Source organism: Pyxicephalus adspersus, chromosome 1, assembly GCF_032062135.1.
Source record: "Pyxicephalus adspersus chromosome 1, UCB_Pads_2.0, whole genome shotgun sequence".
NCBI lineage: Eukaryota > Metazoa > Chordata > Amphibia > Anura > Pyxicephalidae > Pyxicephalus > Pyxicephalus adspersus.
In genome coordinates, this window is record NC_092858.1 from 123,693,475 (window position 1) to 123,720,395 (window position 26,921).

Below are 26,921 nucleotides of genomic sequence, written 5' to 3' on the forward strand. Positions count from 1 at the left end.
GAGTACCCATTCTTAGTCAGAGGTCATTTTCAATAGAGCCATGCATTGCTGCTCAAATGTGCTTCCTTGCCTGTAAAACCCGGTGCTTCCAAATCCCTTTTTTTCCCAAATGCTTAGTCATGTGTGTCTTGTCACCCCTTTATGGGGCCTCACATCAATGTCGTCTTGTTTTTGATTCTCAGTATTTATTTGCTTCTTGAATTTAAAAAGTGAAACTAAACCTTTTAAATAAAAACATTATGACCACACAGCTCTTTTATTGCAGAAGGGGCAGCATGGTTGGCTTAGTGGCTTGCACTCTCACCTTTGCAACACTAGATCCCAGGTTTGGAATCCCAGGGAGGACTCTGTCTGCAAGGAGTTCGTATGTTTTCCCTGTGTCTGCATGCGTTTCCTCCAATATCCTACCACATCCCCAAAATACATGCAGTTAGGTTAATCGACTTGCCCTCAAAAATTGTCCCTAGACTGGAATGATGACATATGACTATGGTAGGGACATTGTGAGCCCCCTTTGAAGGACAGTTAGTGACATGACTATGGACTTTGTAAAGCACTGCATAATATGTTGGTGCTATATAAATACTAGTTAATAACAACAATAGATGAATGAAAGGTAATGGCGAGTAATATGAAAAGCAACAGGCTTCATTAGTGAAACCTCTGCAGAATCTGTTAGAATTACAGCTAGATCTGCAGCCTTAATAAATACTACTAGGGATTAATGGTTAAAAGCAATGCCTGGGGATGCTGCTTCAAAGATTTTCTTTGCACTGTCCACTTCTTCTGGAGACCAGATGCTTGGTCCAAGTCTAGAAAAAAAACAAAAAACAAAGTCAAAACAAGGATCTTTATAAAACTAAGTCCTTGCTGGTAGCAATGGGAGTGCTACATTTCCACCCTCTTGTACAATCCATTTGGTCCGAATGACTCAACAGGCCAGGTAGGAGGGAGATTTGAGCTCTTTCTTTCTCAGTGATGAAAAGTAACCTGAAATAGATTTATACTGAAGCTTCTAGGTAGAAGGTAGTGTTCTGAAGTTGTCACATGCTCCAACATCATGTTTATTTCCTAACTATTCCTACAAAAGATCAGGTAAAAGCCAAGGCACTAATGTTGTACCTTTGGGAACTGGTAAAACAAAAAGGATTGGCACCAGTACTTAACTGCAAAGGGATTTCTACTTCTCACGTTTGTGTGTTAAAAAAAAAAAAACTCTCAAGCAAATTTCACTATATTTCAATTTAGGAACATTTATCAAATCAGTGAGTTACCAAAAAGTTATTAGACCCCAGAGAAACCTAATTACACACGACTATTCACTCACAGTTTCTTTTTAGTGTTTATTATTAATGTGGGAGAGGAAAGTAATGCATGTTTAATTCAGTGCTCCTCAGTTCACCCTAGCCTCTTGGATTTTTATGAAAATATTGGCAGCTACACTAAGACTAAACATAACTGAGGATAAGTGTGGGGCGGAGCTAAGGGGCACTCATAAACCAATGAGTGCCCCCGTCCCCGCAAGTCGGGCAGGGGAGGGGGGAGCTCCCACCTTCCTGCAAAATCAGGAGGTCAGGATAACCAGAAAGTTCCCCAACTTTCCCAAACACATGTTGCCAAAGTTCCCAAACACATGTTGCCAAACTATTACCCCTGAGGAAGCCTAATAAGGCGAAACGCATCTGGTACAACCATCAACATGATACAATGGTTATAAAACAATATGGCAATGTAATGTATATGTTTTGTTGAGATGAAGCATGTCTAGTGCCCCTTAGGGCCAATTTGACACTCGGGGGACCCCAAGCTAATATTGTGGTCCAACCCTAAACCAGTCAAACCGTTTTCACTGTATGTTGTAATCTACAATTCTGTGAAGCCGAATTTGTATATCTTGCGCCACAAGAAAGTATTGTGGCACATGTCAAATGCTATCTATCTTTTCTATAAAAAACATTTTTATTTGTACTGCAGATTGAATACCAATACAGTTTTCTTTCTTGTGCAAAAAACCCTGCTTTTCCTTCCTTCTTAATACCTTATGTTTCTTTAAGTACACATACCATATTTTCTCAAACCAAATACCCATGAAAGTTATAGTAGAGCACATGCCTTGGATGACCTTAAATAGTTACCAGTAACTGCATGTCTAGCAAAAAGCATGCAAAATTATCTACAAATCAAAAACTAAAATAAAAAAAGTTTAGTTGATAAATAGTTGAAATATTGAAAAATAATACTTAAGTAGTACAGTTATTCTTCATATAGATCAGGATTCATGCCCTGGGAAAGTAGATGCCAAATTTTTTTATGGTATGACCAAGATCTTTTACTGGTTAAAGACATTTAAACATTTCTTTGGCCTCATTTGTTTCGCAAAAGGAATGTTTGGAGCTTTGCAATATGTAAACACATTTCTATTAGAAAGAAAGATTCAGGCACTTTGGTTGCATCTGTTTGCTTTTGTAGAAGACGTAATATATGTAAGTAAATGATTGTATGTATGTGCATAGTTACATTCTTCATATTCTATAATATTCTCATGGTTGTACTTGAGTAGGTAGCAGTGAAATATATCCCAGCATACCTGAATGTATCACTGGACACATATCTGCTATAACTAATTGTGGGACCATGAAACCGGATTTACTAAAATTCTGTGCAAAAGTCTGGGAAGATGACCATCATGACTTCCTAAAAATAATTTGCTGTTAGTTGCCAAATGTTTTCAGTCCCAGACCAGGTCAAAGCAGATACGTGGGGATTACTGAAAGTTCAGTGAAAATTGCAGTTTTGTGCATACACTGTGATTTGTACTATAAAGTGTTACCACTGTTGACGTGTGCACATAACTATTTTAGCACATCTGCTATTTCATCACCTTTCAACAGTTCACTCTGGGGTCTGCTATGATACAGGCAGAAGTTATAAAGTTTTTCTCATATCAGATGATTTAAAAAAAACTAAGGGTAAAAATTTGCTACCCCCCCTTCTTAGATAACTGGTAACACTGTTAACTGATACCAAGGGTACTTTTGGGGATTTTACTATTATGCCATGGTAAAATACAGTATGTACCATAGTTGTAGCAGTTCATCTTACTTTGATTGTGCTTGACTTGTCTTATTCTCCTCTAAAAGACCAGACAATTATATGAGTCATCACAAAAAAACTTTTCTTCTTGTTATACTGTCTGAAGTGTGAAGAAATGGAGATAGAACCTGGAAAAAATATTTGCAAACTAGCTAGGTTTTCCACCAGCAGACAGTGAGAAATCCAGATGTATTGTTCTGGCTAATTTGTGGGAACAAACAGCAACTTATTCTTAGTCCTCCATGAACAATAATTAACAGTATTTATAAATCCCCCTATTTCCCGGGTAATAAAAATGAACAACCTCCAACCTGAGTGAAAGTCATTGTTCCCTCCATAGGGAGTAGAGATAAGTCATCAAAGTACAGGAAATGTGTTATTACCAGAATTACAAGATAAAAATATACTAAGTTCCAGATTACTAACACAGGACAGTTTTTCTTAGAAAACATTAGCTTTTTAAATGAAGAAAATAAGTAATAAGTTTTTTTTTGGACATTTTGGACTCTATGTATAAAGCAGGAAATCTGACTTTCCCTGGTGGGAATCAATTAATGCCATTAAAATTCATGGACCTGGAAATTTGCCACAATGGAGTTTTTAAGGGAATGGGGGAATAGGGGATGATTTTATTAGAAGATATTACCAATATTGATGCATTACTCAAAATATATTAAAAAATATATATATTAAAAAAATGAATCTAATATTTTTAGTGAGATGAGCGTGGTGGCAAGTGGCCAGCTATGTGTAACAGGCACCCCGGCAGCCGCTCAGTTCCTCGCACAGCAGATCTGCGGATTTGACTCCAGACGGCAGTGAGCGGTACTGAGGGTCTCCCCCTAAGCAGGGTTCCATGGCATGAGGAAGGGGTAACCGCTGTGTCATTTCACCGCCAGTCTGAACGCAGCCTTAAAGTTTGGTGAGCATCAAATTTATATTTGAGTCACCATAGTGCACAGACAATTGGCAGTACCCTAATTCTCAATGCCATGGAAGTGGCCCCCGGGGGGTCCCTAATATGCAAACTCAATTTGGAGACCCTGGTCTTGAAATAGCCAATCACCACAATTTTTACTTTATTTATATCAAAGCAAAGCACAAACTTATGTTAGGTGATCTCAAAAGCCTATGTACACCAGCTCAAAGACTTCCTCTATTACATTGCAATGAGTGTGGGAAAAGCAATGTTATGGGCATTAAACTTTATGGGTAAAAATATTAGGATGTTGCAGTTCTTTGCACTTTTCTTAAAGGGAAATTTATTAGTTTCTTTGAGCAAAACAGTTTAACTAGCTATTTTTTTAACATCACATGGAGAACACATGCTGGCAAAAAATGAAAATGTCCTTTAAACTTCCAGGGGAAATGAGATTTTGCAGCTGCTGTAAATGTGTAAAGTTCTATTTACATGATCTTCAAAGTGGGATTCAAGACAAATAGCTAAATACACATAGGTTTAATATTATACTGGCTAAATATTTGTAATTCTGTAAAGCCAGTCTTGTGATATACAAACTTGTTCTACTTAGAACCAAACTGTTAGCAGGCTAGTTACCTAGGTATTCGTTCTGTGTGTATATTGAATTGGCAGACTGTATCCTACATGCTTTACGACATTAGTTTGGACTGGTCTTGTTTGACAATGGTGTCTGATTTTTATAATGAAGAGTTCTATAAATATTGAAGAGTTGCTAGTACAAGAGTGCACAAAATTTATTTCCATATTATAGAACAAAATTACACTTTCACAATCAATAGTGTGGTTGCTGCATTCACTTCTAGTACTGTAAACCTGTAGGAGGACTTTAGTGTAACCTACAATGAATGAAAAGACTTTTACCAGGATGTCTTCCCATGTCAAGTATAATCATGGAGGATTTGAATAATAACAGGCAATCTTTGGGTTTCTGGTTGTAATTATTTGTTGTATAGATTTCCATGAATGTCAAGAATAACTTTTTTTGATCTGAACTCCTGCCATCTATGCCAACACTTCTCTTTATAATACTATTACATGTGGTGGTCCGTGGCTCTGGCCGGTGCACTCCCCAGCAGGGTCAGGAGAAGGACACCGCTGGGAGGGTGCATGGGCAGAGCCAAGGGCCATGTCCTCTGTATGGATCGCTGCTTCCCGCTTGCCCTTTGAGTGATACTCCCCGCACATGCACGGTCCTTAGTCAGTAAATTTAGTGGTCCGTGGGTCCGAAAGGTTTGCAACAACTAATCCCTGAGTACCATTAAAAAGTACCTTTGCTTACCTTACCCCTTTCTTCTTCAGGCTTCCCCTTCTTTATGCAAAGAATGACCAAACCAGCCAGTTACAGCTCCCTGGTGCCAACGCATGCAGTAAAAGAATTAGGCACCTCTATACATCAATGAACAGGGTGACAACCCTTAGGAGCATAGTGCCCAGGATAGTGCCCTGTGTTAAACACAGCATTGGAAATTTCCCATATGCATATTATGAACTAGGCTTATATTTAACACGCCTACCACACCACACTACAGTACAGACCTGAGGCTTGCAGTCACCAACCACTAAACTCAAAATCTTTTTAGGTTTTAGACTACAGTTTTGAACTTTTTGAAGGGGTGTTTTATATAAAAGATCAATGCTTTACTTCCAAGAGGCTAACTGTATTTTACAGTACAGCTAAAGGTTTATGTTTGATAGTCTAAACCAAGTACCAACTCCAGTTACTATATAATGAATAGGGTTTGTATAGTAACCAAAAAAATTCCCCTAACCTCCCTGACTGAGCTAAATCCTCCATATTGTGTCTCACACACTCCCCCTCCCAGTTACTGCAGATCACAGAAAGTTTTAGTAACACTAACAGTGCTGTCAATCCAGAAAGCAGTTGGCAGTACTAGGTGTGGGCAGGTGCTACAGACTTCAGTACCTACTTTAGCAGTGACTATGCCAACAGCCTGCGTTACTCTGCAACATTTCTTCATCCTGTAGTGTAAGCAAGCACAGCTACGTGAGTTACAATTTTTCTTGGTATTCAGGAACAGTTCAGTGTCATTGTCAATCCATCACAAGAGGCTGCAAAGGGTGAACTGGAAGGATCAACAGGTATTTGTGGGACTTTTTATGGTGACTATGAGAAAACTGGAAGTGCACTCATAACAAAGTGCTGCATCACATTTTTTTATTAGGAGGTCATAATTTTACTTTAAGTGAACATATATAATTTGTCTTTTCCCTTTCTGTAATTATGAAGTGCTGACTATGGAGTAGACTGGATTGCAGTGATTCCGTATCTTAAGCAGGAAAGAATTCTAACAAATGTACACCATATATTGTAATTATGTATATGACATTAGCACAAATAGTTTTTAAATAGACTTGAGACTTCTGTGTCTGTATAAATTCCTGGCTGGGTGCTGTCGCTGTAGATGGCCTTAGTTCATTTAAATCTCTCATCTGTTTTATGGTTTGGATGCATTCCTAAAGTTGATGGCCATGCTGTCTTCTCCTTCAAGCCAGAACACCCACAGAGTGAAAAAATACAAAATCATTTTTATGCATTGTGTATCCATAAGGATTTTTTAAAATCTAATTCTTTAAATTTTTCACACATACTAAAAAATATACACTACTGAGTTTATCATTCCCTAATCATTACTAAAACAAATTCTTTATGAAAGCAGAGACCCCTAAAATCAATCGACAATTATTAGATTTTGGGGCTTTTTGTTTTATTCTTTTTATATTCATATACTTTTTTACATATCAAAATTATCCCCATTTACAAAAAAAGCTGCTTTAATGAGTCCAGCATTGCTATTATTAATTATAGGGTGGTTTTATAAACTCGGTAACTTTTGTTCAGCCTTTGAAAACTGTAGGAGTAGATTCCTCCTGTCCAGCAGAGCAAATAAATTATTCTAATCATTACTACTTGGGCTTTCAGGCAGTATGCCACTAAACCCAATTTCTTCCCATCATATAAATTTGTGTTTTAGATAATGAGTAAAAACTGAACCAGTCATATGCAAACTTGTTGTGTGTTATTGTTTACTTTATTTGAAAATTTCAATAAAAGCTTTGAAACAAAAAAAAAAACTGACGCAGTCATCAAAACAACAACTAATGTAAAAGAACACAATTACCACACTATCCGAACCTATCCAAAGTTAAATGCCTGGTGACCCTTTGTGCTTTAGGGGTTCTCCCACCAAAACCTAAGGACTATAGGTGTATAGGACTCAGAGGGGTAAAATAAGGGTTATCAGAAGGAAACACAAGGCATTTAACACACTGGTTGGGTAGATCAGATGACCTGACCATTTAATTTTAAGAGTAAATTTAAGTAGTAATTTAGGTAGACAAAGCATAAAGTATGCAACTAAAATCAAAAACTCTTGATGGTCGTACTTAAAGGCATTTTTTAAAGTAAAAATCAACTATGGAAGATTAGAAGTGTGACTTTAAGCTCCTAAAACTTTTACAGCATATGTGCCACACACAATCCTTGGTCGAGAGTAAAGGACTTGGTGACATCTGGCAATCTAATTATTGATTCTTTTGTAGACGTCTATGAGATCTTTTCACCCATGGTCAGATTTACTGTGTTGTGTATTTCTTTTACTATAAATGAAGATATATGGTCTGTTACGGAGAAGAAAAATGTTTGCTTTGTCTGTTTGAATCCATCAATGTGTGTATATTATCAAAGTTTATATTTAAAACCCCTTCAAAAGCAGATTCTGGAGATGAAAGGGTTTCTGACAGTATTTAGCAATTGTCCTACATCTGGATTTAATAAAGTCTGGAGAATGGAGCTGTGCAGAAACAAAGTCCCTCCTACAAGGAAAAGTAGCCAGGAATTCCAGAGCTGTGAGCTGGAAGCAGCGCAGGAGAGTACAACTGTGCCCAAACTCTTTTTCACTATTGGTAGGAGAACAGACTTCTGGAATAAGAACATCTTACAAATCAACGACGGAGGGAGCCAAAGATGGCTGGGATTGTGGCCTGCGTCCTTCTTTCCCTTGTCACCATGGTGCATTCCCAAGTACAGACAGCATTTCTGGAGTACATGCAAACAAGGATGGGAGTTTTAGAGGTAAGTGGGACCAGTCCAATTAAATGTTGCACTGTAGTATTCATACTATAAATCCAGTAACCAGACGTTGCTGCATGATGTAAGGCTATTTTTACCACATTCACCTATTTTAAAAGTCTCGTATTTGAAAAACAGCTGGAAAGTTCTGCAGTTAAACTTACACATTTTCCAGAATTTGTGAGACAGCCATCAATGAATAATGACATAATAAAGGTTAATTGTCATTGAACCTATTTCCTTCCCAAATGAATGATTCAGTACTGAAAAATTCAACTGTTTACTTTTGTAAAAAAGACTTTGAAGAGTTTGAAAAAGTTGTTTTCTTGCCTGGCATAAAAAAAACTCTTTGTTAACTACTATCATAGCTTTGAAACTGCATAGAACGGGAAAATCCCTAGCATAAATTTTCAAAAGCATATAAATGGTTAACTCAGCAAAGCCTTGAAGAGAAAATATCTCTCAAAACAGGAAGAGAGTGGAAAATCAACTTCAACAGGAAAGAAGTTATGTATCAGATTTGACAAGGTTTCTGAATATTTTAAGGAATAATTAAAATGGATGCAAAGTCATTTAAAGGAGCAGAAAACTAACAAATGCAAAAAAGTCCAATATTGTATGTATTTATATGTATATAAGTATATTATACAATTGTGTCCATGCCATAAATGTGCAGATGTATATATTCATATTTAATAGGTCACATCCGGTTGTTGTATTTGTCTGACTAGCTTACTAAAGTGATGAGAATTGGCACCAAGCTAATCATAAATCTAAATTAGCTAGTCTTTAGTAAATATATTGAATATATATTTATAAAGCTGTAAATTAGATGTTTACCAAATATTCACTACAGGTGACCATACCTGGTGCATATATTTTAAAATATTTATAATATTTACAGTAAATCTTTACTCAGAACACCAACACCTACTATGTCTTTGCAGTAAAGACTTTCTGCTAGAAATCTTCTTTACGGCGTACTGAGCTGCACATGCAGGTACTGGAATAAACTAACTTTCTGGGCATGCACAGGTACTATTATCTATTAGCCCAACCAAATAAGTTGTTTAGCCCAAACAAATAAGACAGTTTAAAATCTCTTGCTAAAAGAAGAAAAGAGGAAGATATAGGCACTGCCTAGTAGCTTTCAGTATTGCTGGACTTTAGTTCTGCTTTAATCACATTTGAAAGTTTGCAGGCTTGTTATGTGGAGTGGAGTGGGGAGTACATGTGCCAACAGAAATTTGGCAGCTTCCAGGGTAACAACAAAAAAGGTGCTGGGGCTGGTAGCAGGCACGGGTTCCGATGCTCAGATTGGAGAGTGGGTCAACATCTCTGGCAGGAGGGACATTTTGGGCAGATGTATAGATTAAAGAGCCTCCTGGACAAGGGTCATAGTATTCAGTGCACCAAGCCAAGTCAAATAGCCCGAGTGTACTTGTACCTTCATAGATGCATTGTCATTCTCGGGACAAATTTGGATACAGTGGTAAAAAGATGACATAGGCTTGCCGGAGGGGTGGGGGTGTTAAATGGTTGTGGAGTCTGGAGCTACCTCCCTACAGTCCATTACCTGCAAAAGTCCCACTTTCAAAGTATCACTGACAGGGAATTTTAGTTTAAATAGTTTAAGTGTTGGTTAGTGTACTGTGTCCTCCTATGGGGTCAACAGGTAGGGGTCTACTTTGAGGCGAGGGGTGTTTCCTTGTGTTAGTGTATTGGCTAATTTAAACAAATTTTTGTTCTGTAATTGTATTGAAGATTTTACAATATGTGGTTTAATGTGTAAACCAAAATTTTAATACATTGAAGCTGTGGCCAAAATACTTCTGACAATAAGGTGTCATGTGTGCTCTTTATTATAAAAACTGTAATAATGTTGCAGTAAAAGTGGGTATAATTTTCCCATCTTTCACTTCGCCTTGCCCTAGTCATGGTCCTTATCCTGGTGTATTGGCTTGTGTATTGGCCTATGAAACTATTGTTATTATTATTAAGAGGAGAGGACCTTGCCCCTAAGAGCTTACAATCTAGTAGGTGGGGGAATTAGCACACAATAGGGGTGGACATAGGTAGTGGAGGGAAGTAGTGACGGTTTCAAAAGACAGAAGAAGATGGGTAGGCTAGTTTGAAAAAATGGGTTTTGAATGCTCTTTTAAATGAGCAGAAAGTAAGAGCAAGCCAAATAGGATGAGGAAGACCATTCCAGAGAGTTGGGGCAGCTCCAGAAAAGTTCTGTAGCCATGCATGTGATGAGGTTATGAGTAAGGAAGTCAGTTGTAGGTCATTGGAGGAGCAGAGAGAGCAGCTGGAGGAGTATTTTTTTACCAGGTCAGAAATGTAAGTGGGACAAGAACTGTGGAGGGATTTGAAGGGAAAGCACATGAGCTTGAATTTGATTCTAAGGTGAAATGGAAGCCAATGGAGAGAACTACAAAGAGATGCAGTGGAAGAGGAGCGGAGGGAAGGATGAATGAGTCTGGCTGCAGCATTCATAATAGTTTGTAGAGGCGAGAGTCGGGTTAGTGGAATACCAGAGAGGAGGATGTTACAGTAGTCCAGACGAGAGATGATGAGAACATGTACAAGGAGTTTGGTGGTCTCTGGGGACAGGTAGGGGCGGATTTTGGAAATGTTGCGTAGGTGAAAGTGACAGGACCTGGAAATATTCTGAATATGGGGGGTAAATGGGAGGGCAGAATCAAAGGTGACGCCTAGACAACGTGCCTGAGAGGAGGGACAAATAACAGTGGTATTAACAGTTAGAAATATGTCAGGGGGAGATTTGGAATTTGAAGGGGGGAAGATGATGAGTTCTGTTTTATCCAGGTTGAGTTGCAGGAATCGGTCAGACATCCATGATGAGATGGCTGACAGGCAGCATGAGACCTTATCCAGGACTGAGGGAGACAGGTCAGGGGTCAAGCAACCACAAATAAATTTATTTACAGGATAGTGAGTTAGTTAGGTCAGGGCCTTGAAATAACTTCCTCGTACCTTTTGACTCTTCAGTAAGTAGATTTTTTGTGCTTGAATGATAAAGTAAACAAAAACCTTTGCTCTGAGTGAAAGTTTTGAAAACCTGTTTGGAAAAGAAAGTTACAAAATAAAGGGGTAGAGATAGTAAACCAAAAGATTAACACATGTGGAAACACTCTTTGGTATTTATAAAGATTCTAACCTGATAGCTATGTTGAAAATGTATTTAAGCTAAAATTCTGAACAAATCCCATGTAGAAGCTCCCAAATATAAACATCTGACATAATAACTAATTCACATATAAGCCTCACCAAGAAACCTAAGATATCTCCACGTTCAACAACATGACATTCCGTGGACCTGGAGAACAACAACAATTTGTTCTCATAACATTTTTTAGCACAATTTATTGGACCTGTATTATATAGAGGACCTAACTGCATATAAGAAGCTAGTAATAATTAGAAAACATATAATAATTATTTACTTTATTGTGGAGCAGAACTGGTGGATACACAACTGGGATTGATGTAGCTGGCACACCAAAAAATTGTTTTATGGATTTCATATTGGGAATTTGAAAGCTGCATACGGACAACACAAAAATGGACTAATGGAAGCCCACAATGTAATATTTTAAAAACACATAGTAAAGAGCATTCAGAGCCAACTTACAAAAATGTGTTGTGATAATGTGGTAAAGCAGTAAATATTAACCAAATGTCATATGAGGATTGCCTGTAAAGTAGTTCAGAAATAAAATGAATAGGACACAGTTTGCCTACATACATGATAATGCATGCATGAACACAATTGTAGTGTAGATGGTGTGTATGGTAGAATTCTAACTATTTATACTATATTTAGTATGTAATCAACAAATGCATTGTGTGTCAACTCTGAAGTGGCTAAATGCTGTGACATGTAAGAAGGTTTATGTAATCCTTCAGACTGCTAGCCTCGGATTTGTAAAAGTTTTGGCTGTTGTGCACAGCTTCTCTACTGCCACCTCATTAGAGAAATGCAAGACATGACTTTTTCCAACAAATACTGTAAATGTCTGTTTCCTAGATTTAGAGTATATTCTTTTATGACTGCCCCTGTATACTCTTGTGTATCATAACAGTAGGAAAAAGGCATAGCTTTCATTTACACCACAAAGCACAATATTCAGTTACACCACACATTATTTAAATATGCAAAGCTGGATTTAAGACGTAGCTACATTTTTTCGCATGAACAGTATTAAAAGGTATTTGAATTAAAAGAATAGGGTTGATTTACTAATGAAAAACATGCTCTTCTCTTAACCATCCTGGTAGTATAAATACTAAGTATTTTTAAATGTAAAAGCAGTACATTTAAATATACTTAGTATTTTAAATTTTCTGCCTGGTTCTGCCTACCAGCCCAGTGGTCCCGCCCTTTGGAAGGCATATGCTTCCCCTGGCCTGGAGTCCCCAACCTTCACACGCCAGGTTACACAAATGCCCAGTCGGCATCGCCAGGGGAAGAAGATGCTGGGCATCGCTGGAGGACGCCGCTGGAACGTGGGTACCAAGTAGGACTTTTAAACTGCCTGGCAGGCAGTTACCGCTTTTGGTATGGAAAGTTCACCCTGAGCAACACGCGAGAATACTGTCAGGGAGGTAAAAAAGTAAAGGATACTTTACGTAACCTCCCTAGCGGTAACCCCAAGTGTGACTCAGGGTAGAAAAAAGTTGCTGAAAGTGGTAACCCCGAATCACACTCAGGGTAGATAAACCTATGGGAAAGATAGTAAATACAGCACTTACCTGGTCTGCCGGTGTCCCGTGTTGTCCATCGCCACGATCCTCGTCTTCTTTCTTCTTCCTCCGGCGTCTTCTGCACATGATGAGTCACCGGGGGAGTTCCCAGTGACGTCAGCGCGTGTGTACTTTCCCGGTGGGTCGGAGAGGGAAATTCAAAATCCATTTGTATTACATTCAATACAAAGTAACTGTATTGAAAGCAGGCCTAAGCAGGAATGGGCGATAGGCCTCATGACAGGGGAAGGGGAGAAGGCTGAAGGGCTGGGGGGTGAAAAGTTCATGTAAGTAAAAAAAAACAAAAAAAAACAGAGAGGCGGATGGCAGGGGCCGAGGGCTTTGTAGCAGGTGTTTTAGTTAGAAAGAGAACAGAAACTTCCTTGAATTCTTATAGAATTTGGGTGTATGCTTAACCTGTATTTAGATTTATGGCAGGTTCAGACCTGTTAGAGTTTTCAGTTGGAGACCAACAGGTAATAAATCACATGTTTCTTACTCACCTGTTTCTCCAGTCACCACTGCATGTCTCTGAACTATAGCAAACCAGATGCTTTCAGCCATGAGTACTATTAGTTTATAGCTTTAAGTCCATTTTTTTGAGTTTTGAGAATTAAAGACTTTACATACTAGGTATCTCCTTACCAGACACTGACTAGTCTTAACTTTCACCAAAAAATTATAATTGTATTTTGTTTGTTTACTTACACACACACACATACATTTTGGTCACCCCCTTATCACCCCCAGTGTTCCTCTGCTCCGCTGTCTCTAATCACAAAGATCTTGAATCCTTGTGCTGCTTCCATTGAAGAATGACCTGTACACAGGATAAAGGAACTTCTGCCCACTGCCAACCAATGAAAGAGTTATGGCACCGGCTTACCCTATATTCACTCAATTCTTATAGTAATATAAACAAGATGCATTAAAGCTCTCTCTTGAGCTATTCGGTTCTACCTGTGGGCAGAGTGATGCTCAGGTTAACTTTATTTGGTTTGAAGGGCAAAAATCAAGGTGCTAAAAACCTGGCAATGCTTACCGTGTAAATTTTGGCATATTTTAAATAAATGTATTTTTTTAAACTGGATAAACTTGCATTCTGGATTTTGGTATGTGGGGGACTATTAAATCTTTAAAGCCTTTTTTGCTCCCAGTTAAATGTCAACAAGAAAAGGTTTTAACTTTACTTTATTGATGTAGAAGTAAATTCTGTGCATATGTTACTCTTTTGAGTTTTCCATGCTGTAGGTTTAATCCATGACCTTTTTTCTTTTTCCCCTTTGCTCTTTAATACACTTCCAAGAGCAAAAAAAAAACATGCAACCACATCAAAGATAAGCATGTATCTAATACTCGTCTGCAGAAAGTGAATGTCTATGCGTCATCTGTCTTGCTTCAAAGACCAAAATCGTCTGTGTACACAAGTGAGGTTACTTAAAACTAGTAATTACTATAATCTGAAAAGCCCTTATATGTTGAATTTAAAATAATTGCCAGAAAAGTAATACATTCTGGTAAACAACAACAAAAAGCTTAGAGGAAAAACATCACTTAACGCTTTCTATTAAAAGATCTAACCAACTATTCTTGCAGGAAAGAATTGCACAATGGCATGATCATAGCAGCCGCTACAGTTCAGAACTTCGAGATTTCAAGAACCAGGTACTGAAAATGCTGGAAAACATAGAAAAAGAGCGAGAAGCAGTGAGGAATGAGGTGGAGAACACAAATGTTCGTGTTGATCGGCTGGAAAGGGAGGTGGACTACCTGGAAACTCAGAATCCAGCACCGCCATGTGTTGAAATAGATGAAAAACTGACAGAACTACATGTGAACAAGAAGAAGAAAAATGAAAAATATGAGAAACTTACAGGTATGTATCATCCAAATTAAAATGGGCTGATTTATTTATTCATGGGCATAATGGGCTCTTAAAAATAGCTGTGCAAATATACTTATATTTAGGGACTGAAACATTTAAATTTTAACTATTTTAAACCATGTATGATTTTTAGGTTAGCATTAAGCCAAAAGTTTAAAATTTTGATTAAGATAGGAAATGAATAAAACCACTGTCATTTTTTTAATTGGTGTCTATTGTCTGCCCCATTCAGAAAAGTTAATGAAAATCTCCCTAAAGTTATTGAAAGTCCATCTTCGGGGTCACTAATTCATCAGTCCCCATTGAAAGATTTCCCGCTTTTGAATTTTGAAATTCCCAGTAAAAATGGTACCTAGGAAAAGCAGAGATTTTTTAGGCAATACACAACAAAATACAAAAAAAAATTTGGCTTTAGATATGCATGGGTTTTACTTACAACAAATTATTATCTTATTGATTGGTTAATTCTTTTTTCATTCAACCATTGATGCCATTGACTCTTCTGGACAGGGTCCTGTCTTCCTGTGTCAATGTCTCTATCTGTCTGTCATTTGCAACCCCTATTTAATGTACAACACTGCGTAATATGTTGGCGCTATATAAATTCTGTTTATTAATAATAATAATAATAATAATAATAATATTATTATTATTATTATTAATAATAATAATAATAATAATAATAATAATAATAATAAAAATAATAAATGACAATTGTCCAAAAAGAATAGATGTGTACTGTATAAAATCCTAATAAACTTTTTGATAAAAATAATTATTGGTAGGTGGATAATAACCATGGCATCCTCCTCAAATTAGTACTTTGATTACAGTTTAGAATAGTTATTTTGACATACTTTATTGCATATGAGTACATAATATCTCATGCTCCAAACATTGGGCCTGATTTATTAAAATTCTCCAAGCCTGGAGAAGGTAGAGTATCATGGGGGAACCTGTGTGATCCAGCAATCCTAGACTAGATCCATCCCAGGCTTGCTGGATCACTTGGGTTCCCCCATGATAGCCAATCTTCTCCAGTCCTGGAGAGCTTTAATCAATCAGACCTATTGTAATGCATGAAAGCCATATTAGAATTAACTTGTTGTAAAAAGCCTTAAAGCACATATAATATGAGTCACATTTTAAAATATGGTGTTCATGTTCAGTTGTTACTTGTAAGAGTTACAAAACCAGTATTTGGTAGTTGCCAGTTTACTGTCATATCATCCACATGGTAACATGAGCATGTAACAAGGACCACATCTGATTTCCAAACAGAAACCTAGCGTATGTAGTATAGCATTTTTTTAGAGATTGTAAATGGGTCAACAGAAAACATACTTTCTATTCTATTTAAACTACATCAGTTTTTTAACTTACATTACCATGCTCTAACAACACAGTTCTTGCTTTTACCTTAGCCCTCCCTTGATTAGGCATTTTCTTGTCCACTAATGGCCCACAAATAATGGCTAAGTCGAAAGTAAATTATATCACAATGATTACAAATGATTAGAAATCACCTTAACTACCCTTTCTATGTAAGAAATCACTTATCATTCTCCTTTGAATAGATACAAGCTTAATTTACCTTAACTCTTAACATCTTTCACAATACATTAGTTTCACAGTACAAAATGTATTATCTGTTAGAACTCTAAATTACAATCACGGTTTTTATTGACAAGAGCAATAAAGCGTTTTCCAACTCACTTTGAGAACTTTATTATCTTGCTACATTTTTATGATCTTTCTAGAGTTAAGAGTTGAATTTTACCTTGGAGTGTAAATTATACTTAGGAATTTGTTTAGTATCTCATTTCAAATGCATTTTGCTGGCATGTAGTATTTGCACATTATTTCCACAAAACAACTACTGATTTTTTGAGCATGATTTGGAATGAATTCTGTAAGTTCACAGGGGTTAGTGGAACCTACCTCTCATGTTATAATAGGTTGTCCCAAGGCTGAGAACCCTGACACCGCGGAGCCAAATGTGGTACCAAGTCCTCCTCCAAACCGGAAGTCATGTAAGTGGGTTCCATTAACCCCATTTGTCTTTCTTTTTGACTGTTTATAGTGATTTTTTTTTATACAAACAAAGAAATGGCATCCTGTAGCTATGACAATAGGAATGGGGAGACCATGTCTGCTGAATATATGAATATATATATATATATATATATATATATATATATATAGTAAAATTTTAGAACACTGAGACTGATAAGTTGACTGTAACAGGCAAACTTTTCCACTTAGTACGCAGTAAGCTAGAAGTGGAATGTAGTTCCATATGTGTCTGCTAGGCAGTGTGATGAAAATCCTTCCTAACTTAGTAACATTGACAGGACTGTGATTTTCTCAGCAAAATCAGAGATGTTATTTGAAACTTTATGTGCAGTAGAGTTACTTTATGTGTATCCTTAAAATAGCAGAATTTGGGGTTAAAAAAAGTTTTTATCTTGTGAGCATTCTACTGAGGCATACCAGGGTCTCAGGCTCTGTTTTCTCCAGGGACACCATCTTCACTTTGTCTGTGACGGTTTTCTGCAAATGTTCAAATTTCTACTAACATTTCAAAAAACATAGCAGCCAGTTATCAAATCTTCACCCAAATTTGCCCTGTATGCTATTGACTAGGCCTTGGGTTGTTGAGAAAGGTTCAATGCTTGCTCTCTAAGCACTACAGGTTAGTTCGGCATAAAATAATATTTTTGTCACAATATCTGTATTGCTTGTCAATACATTACAGTGTACTAGGTTGGTTCTTTATAGAGGATCGCCAAAACCTAAACTGTTCCACAAATGCTTGGAACCAATGTTCACTAGGAACTTTTATTGTGGTATTTTGGTTTCCCTATAAAGAAATCACATTTTAACCTTCCAGGATGGTTGAACCAATATAAGAGGATCTCTCTACCTGGTCAAAAAATGTACAATAAGTTAAAATGCTAACTCTGAGAGAAGTCTATGGACATTATCTACCAAAAGGGTGGTAAAATGTAGGATTTGAACATAATGACTAGTGGGTCCCCACAACAAACCCCACACACTCTATCTTAATTTCTCCCCCTCTTTTCTACTCTACCATTCTTCTTTTTCTCTTCCTTTCTTTGTGTACCCTCTTTCCATCTCTCCCCCCAAAATCCTCCCGTCCCAATCTCTTTATCTCTCTCTCTTCCCCTCTTTTTGACATTCCTCTCTCTCACCTTCCAGTCTTTCCCCTCAATCTATTTTTCTTTTGCTATCCTTCCTCACTTCCCACCTTCCCACTTTAAAAAAAAATAATAAGGTATTTTAAAAAAAGACTGCTGCATAGTATATTCTCAGTGCAGATCTTTCCAATCAACCATCAATACACCAGCGAGTTTATCATTAAAAAGAATTACCTCTGTCCTCTTCAACTTAAAAAATAAAAAAAGGTTCCCCTATATAATATCAAACAAGGGTTAAGCCACATTGGGCCAAATTATTATTTTACATCCATAGTTTTATTACTGTACTGAAAGATGGGCTGGTTTCCATCAACCCAAAGCTGTTATAAAGATTTAAAGAGTAGCAGAAAAGTACCTTGATTGAGGATTTAATAGATGGACTGTGTCACAAAACAAATACCAGTGTGATTAGTTCCTTATTGAAACAGTCACCCCATGACTCAAGTGCTGCGAACAAGATCCAGAGCAGTGACTCAATAAATTTGATTATTTTCACTTTCCTGGAACCAGTAAAAAAAAAATAATAATAAATTGTCTAAATGCTGCTTACATGATAGCCAAATCCTACAGATGTTTTGCTTTATGGGTCTCTTCTTTTTTCATTGATCACAGAGATAACAGCGTTAGGGGTTTATATATATTTCATATTTATTATATATATTATGTTTCACTTTGGTAAGTAATGACCACGGCATTGCATTATGCCCTTGTAACCAACAGAGAGGCTCAAGTGCAAGGAGGGGAGAAACATAAGGAAGCTCTTTCAGGCTGACAATCTAAGACTATAAGGGGTAGAATTTGGGAGGGACAGTCAGTTGGCTGTGTATGAAGTGAAGACATATAATGTAAATGTACTACAGGATGATATGATTGCAGGTTAGTAACTGGAGATTTTGGTCAGATTGTTCACTTGCCTGCCTGTACTTTTTATGTGTATTGCAGCGCATTTCCATTTATTGTTTATTGCATCCTAATGCACATTTTTGCATACCACATGCACAGACATGGATGCTTTTTACATTACTGGGTGCTGTGGAGAAGAAAAAAAAAGTAATTAAAATTGCATGTAATATCAAAAGTAATAACACCCAGCTAACAGTACCCAATGATGGTGTCATTAGGTCTGAGATTATGAGCCTGATTTATTAGGGTTCTTCAAGGCAGGAGAAAATACTTTTGTCAATGAAGCTGGAATAAATCTGGTCCAGAATTGAAAACATTTATAGCTAATGAGTTTTAGGAAATCCATGTCAGGTTTGCTGGATCACCCAGCTTTAATAATGAAAGTGTATTCTCTCCAGCTTTAAAAAAATCAGGGCCAAAGCCTTTAATGAAAATGAAAGATTTTGTTTAAACATTTAATTGGCGTTGATAAAACTAGGGGGGGGCAAAATACAATCAGATTACACTTCAGCCTTATATGTATTGTATTGATTCTGCCCTTGTAACATATGTTCACATTTGTCTTTTATTACCACATCTGCTTCTCTAGACTGCAGTGACACTATTTCTCAAGTTAATGCCATGAAAATACTGAAGCGCTATGGAAGCTCTACTGGCCTTTGGACGAAGGACCCCATAGGGAATTCAGAGAGAGTTTATGTCTTTGATGGTTCTGGCAATGACACTGTGTATCTTTTTCCCCGCATGAAAGAATTTACTCTTTCCACTTCAACACGCAAATCAGCTCGGGTCAAACTTCCTTTTCCATGGATTGGTACCGGACATGTTGTTTATGGAGGTCACCTTTATTATGTTCGACAAGGGGATGAATTTCAAGTCATCAAATTCAACTTGGTGAACAAAACAGTGGTTGATAGTGCTGTTTTACCAATCGAAGACCAAGTACCAGTTTATGGCTTATCCACGCATAACTACATAGATATAGCAGCTGATGAAGAAGGTCTGTGGGTCATCTATGCAACTAGGGAGAATGAGAAAAATATATGCTTAGCCAAACTGGACTCCAACAGTCTTAGCATTGAACAAATGTGGGATACTCCATGTCCAATAGAAAATGCAGAAAGTGCCTTCGTGGTCTGTGGTACCCTCTATGTTGTGTATAACACCAAACTCCCAAGCCGCTCTCGTATACAGTGTGTCTTTGATGTTAGTGGCACCATCTCCAGTGAAAATGTACCAGTTGTTTACTTTCCCAAAAGATATGGATCCCATTCAAGTATGAAATATAATCCTAAGGAAAGGCAGATCTATGCTTGGGATGATGGTTACCAGATCATATACAAACTGAGCATGAAACCAAAAGACGAATTGTATTAGTAAAATCAGAATACATTGTTCTTTAATGTAGCCATTGTCATTTAATGGTTGCAACATGTATTGGGTATAACACATAGTGCTCTATTAACATATTTTAATAAAAAAAACAAACACATTTGGGTAACATTGTAATTGTAAGCACGTCAGTTCTACTTTAAATGTGTTACCCTGTACTTTGTATTCTGACATGAAATCATCAAATTTTCAAAGTCTAAAAAGTAATTAAATCAAACTATAAACATTTATGCTACAAATTAGGACTGAAAAGCCAGCTGTTTGGAATCTAAATCCCATCTGTTTATTTGAATGATCATTTTGATCTATCTCTTAAAATAAATAATGTAGAAAGCATATGCTATATTCTTGCCACTAAATTCCAGATTATTCTCCATGCCATTTTTTAGGTGGTCCAGTTGACATTTGATCACTGTCAAACTTTCTTACAACTTCATTTGGATCTGATACCCTTTTTATTTCTCCCTAGGATCATGTTCTGCTGGCAACATTCCTATTTGTAGATTTACTCTTCTTCTGAGCTATTGAAGCTGTGAAGTGTAGGTCTGTGTGATATTATTTGTGCTGCTAAGTGGTAACTCTGCAGTTAAGTACTTTGTCTAAGTTTTATCAATTTGAGTTTTAATAAATCAGTCTTATTATACTATGTGTAAAAATAGTCTATTACTCCAGTTTTTTGCTGGTGTATTTGTGGTGAACTGTAAATAAAATGTTTAATTGCTATATGCAATGTACAAAGCCATTGTTGTTTTTTTACATCAGTTTATCTGAAAGCTTTAGTACTAAAATAAGACCAAAGAAACTATTAGCCAGTGGTACCTTATGGTATACTTTATACTTAAGGTTCTTGGGGTATTTTGTGTGAAATGATTTTTTCGAAATGTCTGCTTTATTGGACACTCAATAGAGGAGAGATGGATGCAGTGGTGTGGGGTTAAGGTTGAATGGTTAAAGTAATGCAAAAATGCAGGCTAAATACAAAATATGCTGAAAAGTTTATGCCGATAGTGAGCCAGGTCTTCTCATTCAGCATAGAAACCTGACCTAACAAATGCATTTTTTTTGGCTGAATGAGCACAGATTTTTACAGACACATTCCAAAATCTTGAGAAAAGCCCGCAAAGGTTGGTGGTAGTGGCTAGACAACCCTTTCAAATGTGAAGATAATGTTTCGTATATCATATATATATCATAGAAATTAACAATGACAATCTCGTGGAGCAATATATACATATATATATATATGTATTAAAAAAAAATATATATATATATATATATATATATATATATATATATAGTACAGTAAAGTACAGAAGTGAAGGAAAATCTACCAAGTAGGGACAAATGCTACAAATAATTCCCTGATGGGGTTTTTGGATTTAAATGCACTCAAATACAGAGGTTTCTATTTAATACATTTACAATTACAAAAATAAATAAAATAAATAGTGAAGCTATATTGCCATGTCATGGCACATCTGCAACAAGTAAATAAAAACTCAAATATACAACCTAAATTCCACCACATTTTGCAGAGATGCATTGTACCATATTTGTAAATAGGGATAGGCAATTACTCCTAATGTGGTTTATTAGACACCTGGAGAGTGCTGTTGCTGGTGTAACTAGTGGGAAATGCCCCACAAAGCCAGTTCCCAGAGGGGTATTTACCTTTCCATTCACCTGAAAGTGCCTAAAAAGGGAAACAACTGGCTGATTACTGTTTTCAAAATATAAAAAGCTAAAGAATGTGCAAGTTTCTACTGAATATTTTATTGAAAAGGAAGCTATTCTTGTGAATCAGCACAATTTTTTCTTGTATGCATATCTCCCTGAATGATAACTATTTGAATATATATTTCCAAACCAGAAAAAAAGTCTAAAAATCTCTCTTTTAATGCCAAACTCCCAAGGTGGTAGAAATGGATGTTTAGTCTAAAATAACTTTTTCATTACTTCTATTCTCTGTAGAGGAGAGTGTTCAAATGATTATCTCTTGCCTTTGCAATAGGTCATTTACATTAACAAGGATTTCTAAAATAAAGTAAATTACAGAAAAATTAGGTACATATGCATGGAGAAAATATGAACTGAAACGACTGTGTCTGCCAATGCACAGTCTTATGATCCAGGCATCATTGCCAGACAACACAGACCTCCCTAATGACCACATTGCAGCTAACTAATACAGCTTGGTCTGGGACTGCCCCCAACCTGTGATTGGACAGTGGGACAACGGCATACTGAGAAGATCACCAATCTGCTCTCCTGTTTTGAAAGAATATTTACAGAAAGCAAAATGTGCCACTGGAATGCTGCTTCTCCTGCTATGCAGAGAATTGTTGGAGGGTAATATGAAGACATTTACTGGTATGTATAGTAATTGTATGACAAAATGATTTGAAGATTTTTAATAAATACAAAACAGAATATTTTTTAGTCTCAAGTTCAGATTGTGGGATAACCAAGGACTATTACCTTTAAATTCTGAAACTTCAACCTGGTATAAATAGAAATGAGGAAAAACATAGATATGTGTGAGATATAATCTGTAGCACATCCTATTATGATATTGGACTCTTAGATTATTCCATTTAAAGTGGAAGTAAAACTGTGCAGATGATAACAAGTCTCTTGATATGGTAAAGATTTCAACAAATAATGATCTTCCTGTACATGTGTCACCCAGATTGAGGAAGGAACCATTAATCCATAACGAATGATTTTTATTCATCAAAGTTTTCTGTCCATTTGATTTTAATCAGTTCTAGTACAAAGCCATGGTAAATAGTAAATGTGTTTTTGTTAAATAAAATGTCTAGATACTCGCGTTGCCTTTGTGATCTACCGATAGATTGCGATCCACCTGTTGAGCACCCCTGGTCTGAAGGTAGGTAGTACTCAATAGCAAGAAAGAAGGTTAGGGTATCAAGTGTCTGGTGGTTGCAGATCCATAGAGCAATAAATAAGGTTAACCTTTAACTTTGAGTATTCTAACATACGTGCAACATTGAAGATAGTAGGTGGGTGAAACATATCTTCTGTGGAGTGGGTCTCCTCCAATGCAATGACAGTTGAAAAACAACAAATATAACTCTTTTATAGACATCTTCCTTTAGATCTCTTGTAGGAATCCATAGTGAAGGTCCCCCTCACCGATCATAATGAAAATGACACGAATTTTATTTAAAGGTCAAGGAGACAAATGCACCAAGATAATGATTGGCTTTTATCTGGCTAAAGCCAGGTTTCTCCCCTGCGACAGAAGGTGACCAACTATCACTCTCAAGGGAGAATCAGAGGCATAAACTCTTTAGTAAGTTCTAGAACTTTTACCCCTTTTACCTTAACAGGACCTCTACACTAAATGAAGCCCTACAAAAGCATTAGCAATGAAAAAACTAGAATTTGTAGTAATAATACCATGTCAATACACAGTCTTTATTACTTACGGACACATACTATCAAAGTTTCAGTGGGTATCGTACCCATGTTTGTTTTCTTTAAACCCTGCTACATGAAATGCAAAACACTATGTTTTTGCTTTTCAATGCACCACATAATAATCACAGTCCTAATGGCTCCTAGATACATATTATTGGAGTAAGATGAAAGCAGTGAAACCACTGCATTTTGGGTCCTCTGGTACTTGGAAAATGAGTGGATCCAAAAGCAAAATTTGTGATGTTAAAGTATTGCTTATATTTAGTGTTGGTGTTCGAATTCAGGTTGTTCTTATATTCGACCCGAATATGGCTGTTCAAATTCAGATAGACCCGACCCGAAAAAAAAGAGATTCAACAGCAAAAATTCAGATAAAAAATGTGTTAAAAAAAACTAAAAATTAATGTTAAATTATTTTATTAGGTGTTTGTGTTATTTAACTATTTTTTTTCTTTTTTTTTTTACGGGTTATCATACAGTGACATATGTTACTCTGTAACACACTTTCCAGCACAGTAATATTCTAAAGCTACGTACACACTTCCAATAATTATCGTTGGTAAACGAACGACGAACGATCCTGCACGATATCTGCGAACGATCGTATAGCACCGATATACTGTATTACGACATATTGTACATACAGATAACGACGTGATCGTTCGCAGATATTGTACACACGATAGATGAGATCGTTTGAACGATACAGGAAGTGACGTGCACCACAGGAAGTGAGCGAACGTTCGTTCATCGTGCATGCTCAGACCATGAACGATCACTGAACGACCGTACACACGATAGATGGTCAACGATCGTCGTCCAATCCGATCCACCGGTCCGGTCGTTCATTTCCAACGACTATCCTCGTTGGTCGGCGTTGTTGGTTACTTTTTTACGAACGATTTTTGGCCAATCGGTCGTTCGTTCGTCGTTCATTTCCAACGATAAAAATTGGAAGTGTGTACGCACCTTAAGAGATACTTGCCAGCCGGCATCTTCTCAATGAGTGCAGCCAGGGCTGCAATCATTGAGAAGAGTGTGCGATCCCCGGGGCACTACAGGCTAGTAATCCTGTATTGCCCCTGGGATCGTAGTGGAACTGCAGAGTTCATCTGCAGTTCAGTTCCGACGGTCACATGACCGCGGGAACTTTGCAGTCATAGCTGTGACTGCAGGCGATCCCCGGGGCACTACAGGTTGGATGGGGACAAGTTTCCCCATTCATCACATCTAGTGCCCTGTGTTCTTGGTTCGAGAAACTCGATCCAAGAACACATGCAACTAGTAAAGGGCTGCAAGAGCAATCTGATTACTCCTGCAGGCCTTAATAGTCCCTAAAAATAACCCAAATTCTCCCACTATTGACTTCAAAATTTGTCATTTGATCTCCCGAACAATATCTCACTATTCGATTGAATAGCTGTGGAATCGAATAGTGAGATATTCGACCAACACTACTTATATTCCTCCAGTAAAATATCTTAATAGCTGGTAGCATTGCATAACATGAATTGTTTTTTTTTACTAGCTCCAGGGCTGCTCACACACTGAGGAACTTAACCTTTAATTAAGCATGTGTTCCTAATTTCAGGAAGCACTACAGTCTGGTTGTAACATAAATGCCATGCCATATTTTGGGCTAGCTGTGACAAAGAATTATCAGGGGATCATATGAAAGGCAAGTGTACTACTTTGTTAAGGGAAGCTTTACACAGACACTGTCACTTTCTCCTGTATGATAATGCTATGTGGTATTGAAAATAATTTGTCTGAATGGGCCCTCAATGTCTCCCTAAGAGGAAGTACCTGGAAACTTAAAGAGGCGAATTTCCCTGGTCATCATCTAAAATGCTGCTTGCTAGTTTGCTATTAACACTGTACAATACTTTTGCAATTTAAGTCCGGTAAATTGACCATTTCTATCCAAACTCGATGTACTGAAAGTGAGACTTCTGGAAGAAAAAAATAGAGCTTGTTTTTACCAAAACTTTTGCTGTTTCAATTCAAGGAGCTGTCAATTTGAAAACCAGTGTAATGGAAGTGTCACTTCACTTAAAGCACAACAGATGTTTTTTTAATAAAATCCCATGCTGTTTTGTCCAAGCAGATGACATAATCTTTCAAAACTCAATCACTGTTGAAAAGTGAAAAAAGAGAGTTGCTTGTCTATCAATTAAAAAGAGAAATCCTAAACCCTCAGTTAATCTGAAGGAAGGCAAAACAAGACGCATGGTTTAATTTTCTGCAGTAGTGAATAAAGCCTTGTATTAATTTCCAAAATCGCAAATCCCAAACAAAAAAGTTGAATATTTCCCCCAGATCAATATTCTACAAATAAGTTTTACAAGTGTTAGTACCCATTTATATATTTGGTGTATTTGGAAACATATAAAACCTTTTAAAAAGCAATTTTCCCAGTCAGAAAACAGTTCTTATGAAATACTTTTCCATAGTTAGAGCTAATACATAAATTAACTTTTTATATAGGTGAAAGTTAAACCTCTTCTTCCTTGGGAGGAAAGTTTGCCACACTGGATGTTCTTGTCTTTTGAAATTCTCTTCATCTAGTTTTGGATAGTGTGGGGAATGAGGTTTTTTTTTAGAGAGGATTACCCCTTTATTGAAAGTGAGGGGAATTCTAAACTTTTAGATTTGTCAGCAGAGCATGGGGTAAGGATAACATGTCCAATGTCAGATTATTAACTAAGATTGGGAATTTTCCTCACTTTGGGGACGTACGGATGATTCTTAGATACGAACAGGCTTCCCTGCTCGCTCCTATGCAGAACGCAGGCTTGATGGGGGCAATAAGGCACAGGTTGGCTTTTTGCAATGCAACGTGACCCTGTACACATGTAAATAGACCCTTTAATGTTTAAAACATCTGCTTAAGAAAGATATAGTAGTCCCCATATTTCAGTAACTTTACATTCTATACAGCCTATAAAAGTACTGCATATTTTTTATGTATTATATTAATATATTATCAAATGCCCTTTTTCTTTTTCTGTAATTATCATTATTTGAATGTGCTCTATGTGATCTATTCCCTGGGAGTCAGCAATGAAGAAATGAAAACCAAATGTTTAATTTTAGGCCCATACTAGACAAAAGATCTATTGTGTAAACTGAACAAGTTGT

The 26,921-nt window shown here is 36.9% G+C and overlaps 1 protein-coding gene across 2 annotated transcripts; it reads left to right on the plus strand.

Annotated features, from left to right (window-relative positions):
• The first annotated feature begins 7,938 nt into the window (after positions 1–7,938).
• On the plus strand, positions 7,939–21,074 carry OLFML3 (olfactomedin like 3). 2 transcript variants are annotated; one of them, XM_072426097.1, is made up of 4 exons: positions 7,939–8,168; positions 14,532–14,811; positions 16,779–16,853; positions 19,534–21,074. In XM_072426097.1, exons 1-4 carry the CDS (start codon positions 8,061–8,063, stop codon positions 20,319–20,321), a joined length of 1,251 nt encoding a protein of 416 aa, XP_072282198.1. In that variant the 5' UTR covers positions 7,939–8,060; the 3' UTR covers positions 20,322–21,074. The 2 variants fall into 2 exon arrangements, with proteins under 2 accessions (XP_072282198.1, XP_072282205.1); XM_072426104.1 differs by lacking the exon at positions 16,779–16,853 and having other exon boundaries at positions 7,941–8,168.
• The last annotated feature ends 5,847 nt before the right edge of the window (positions 21,075–26,921 follow it).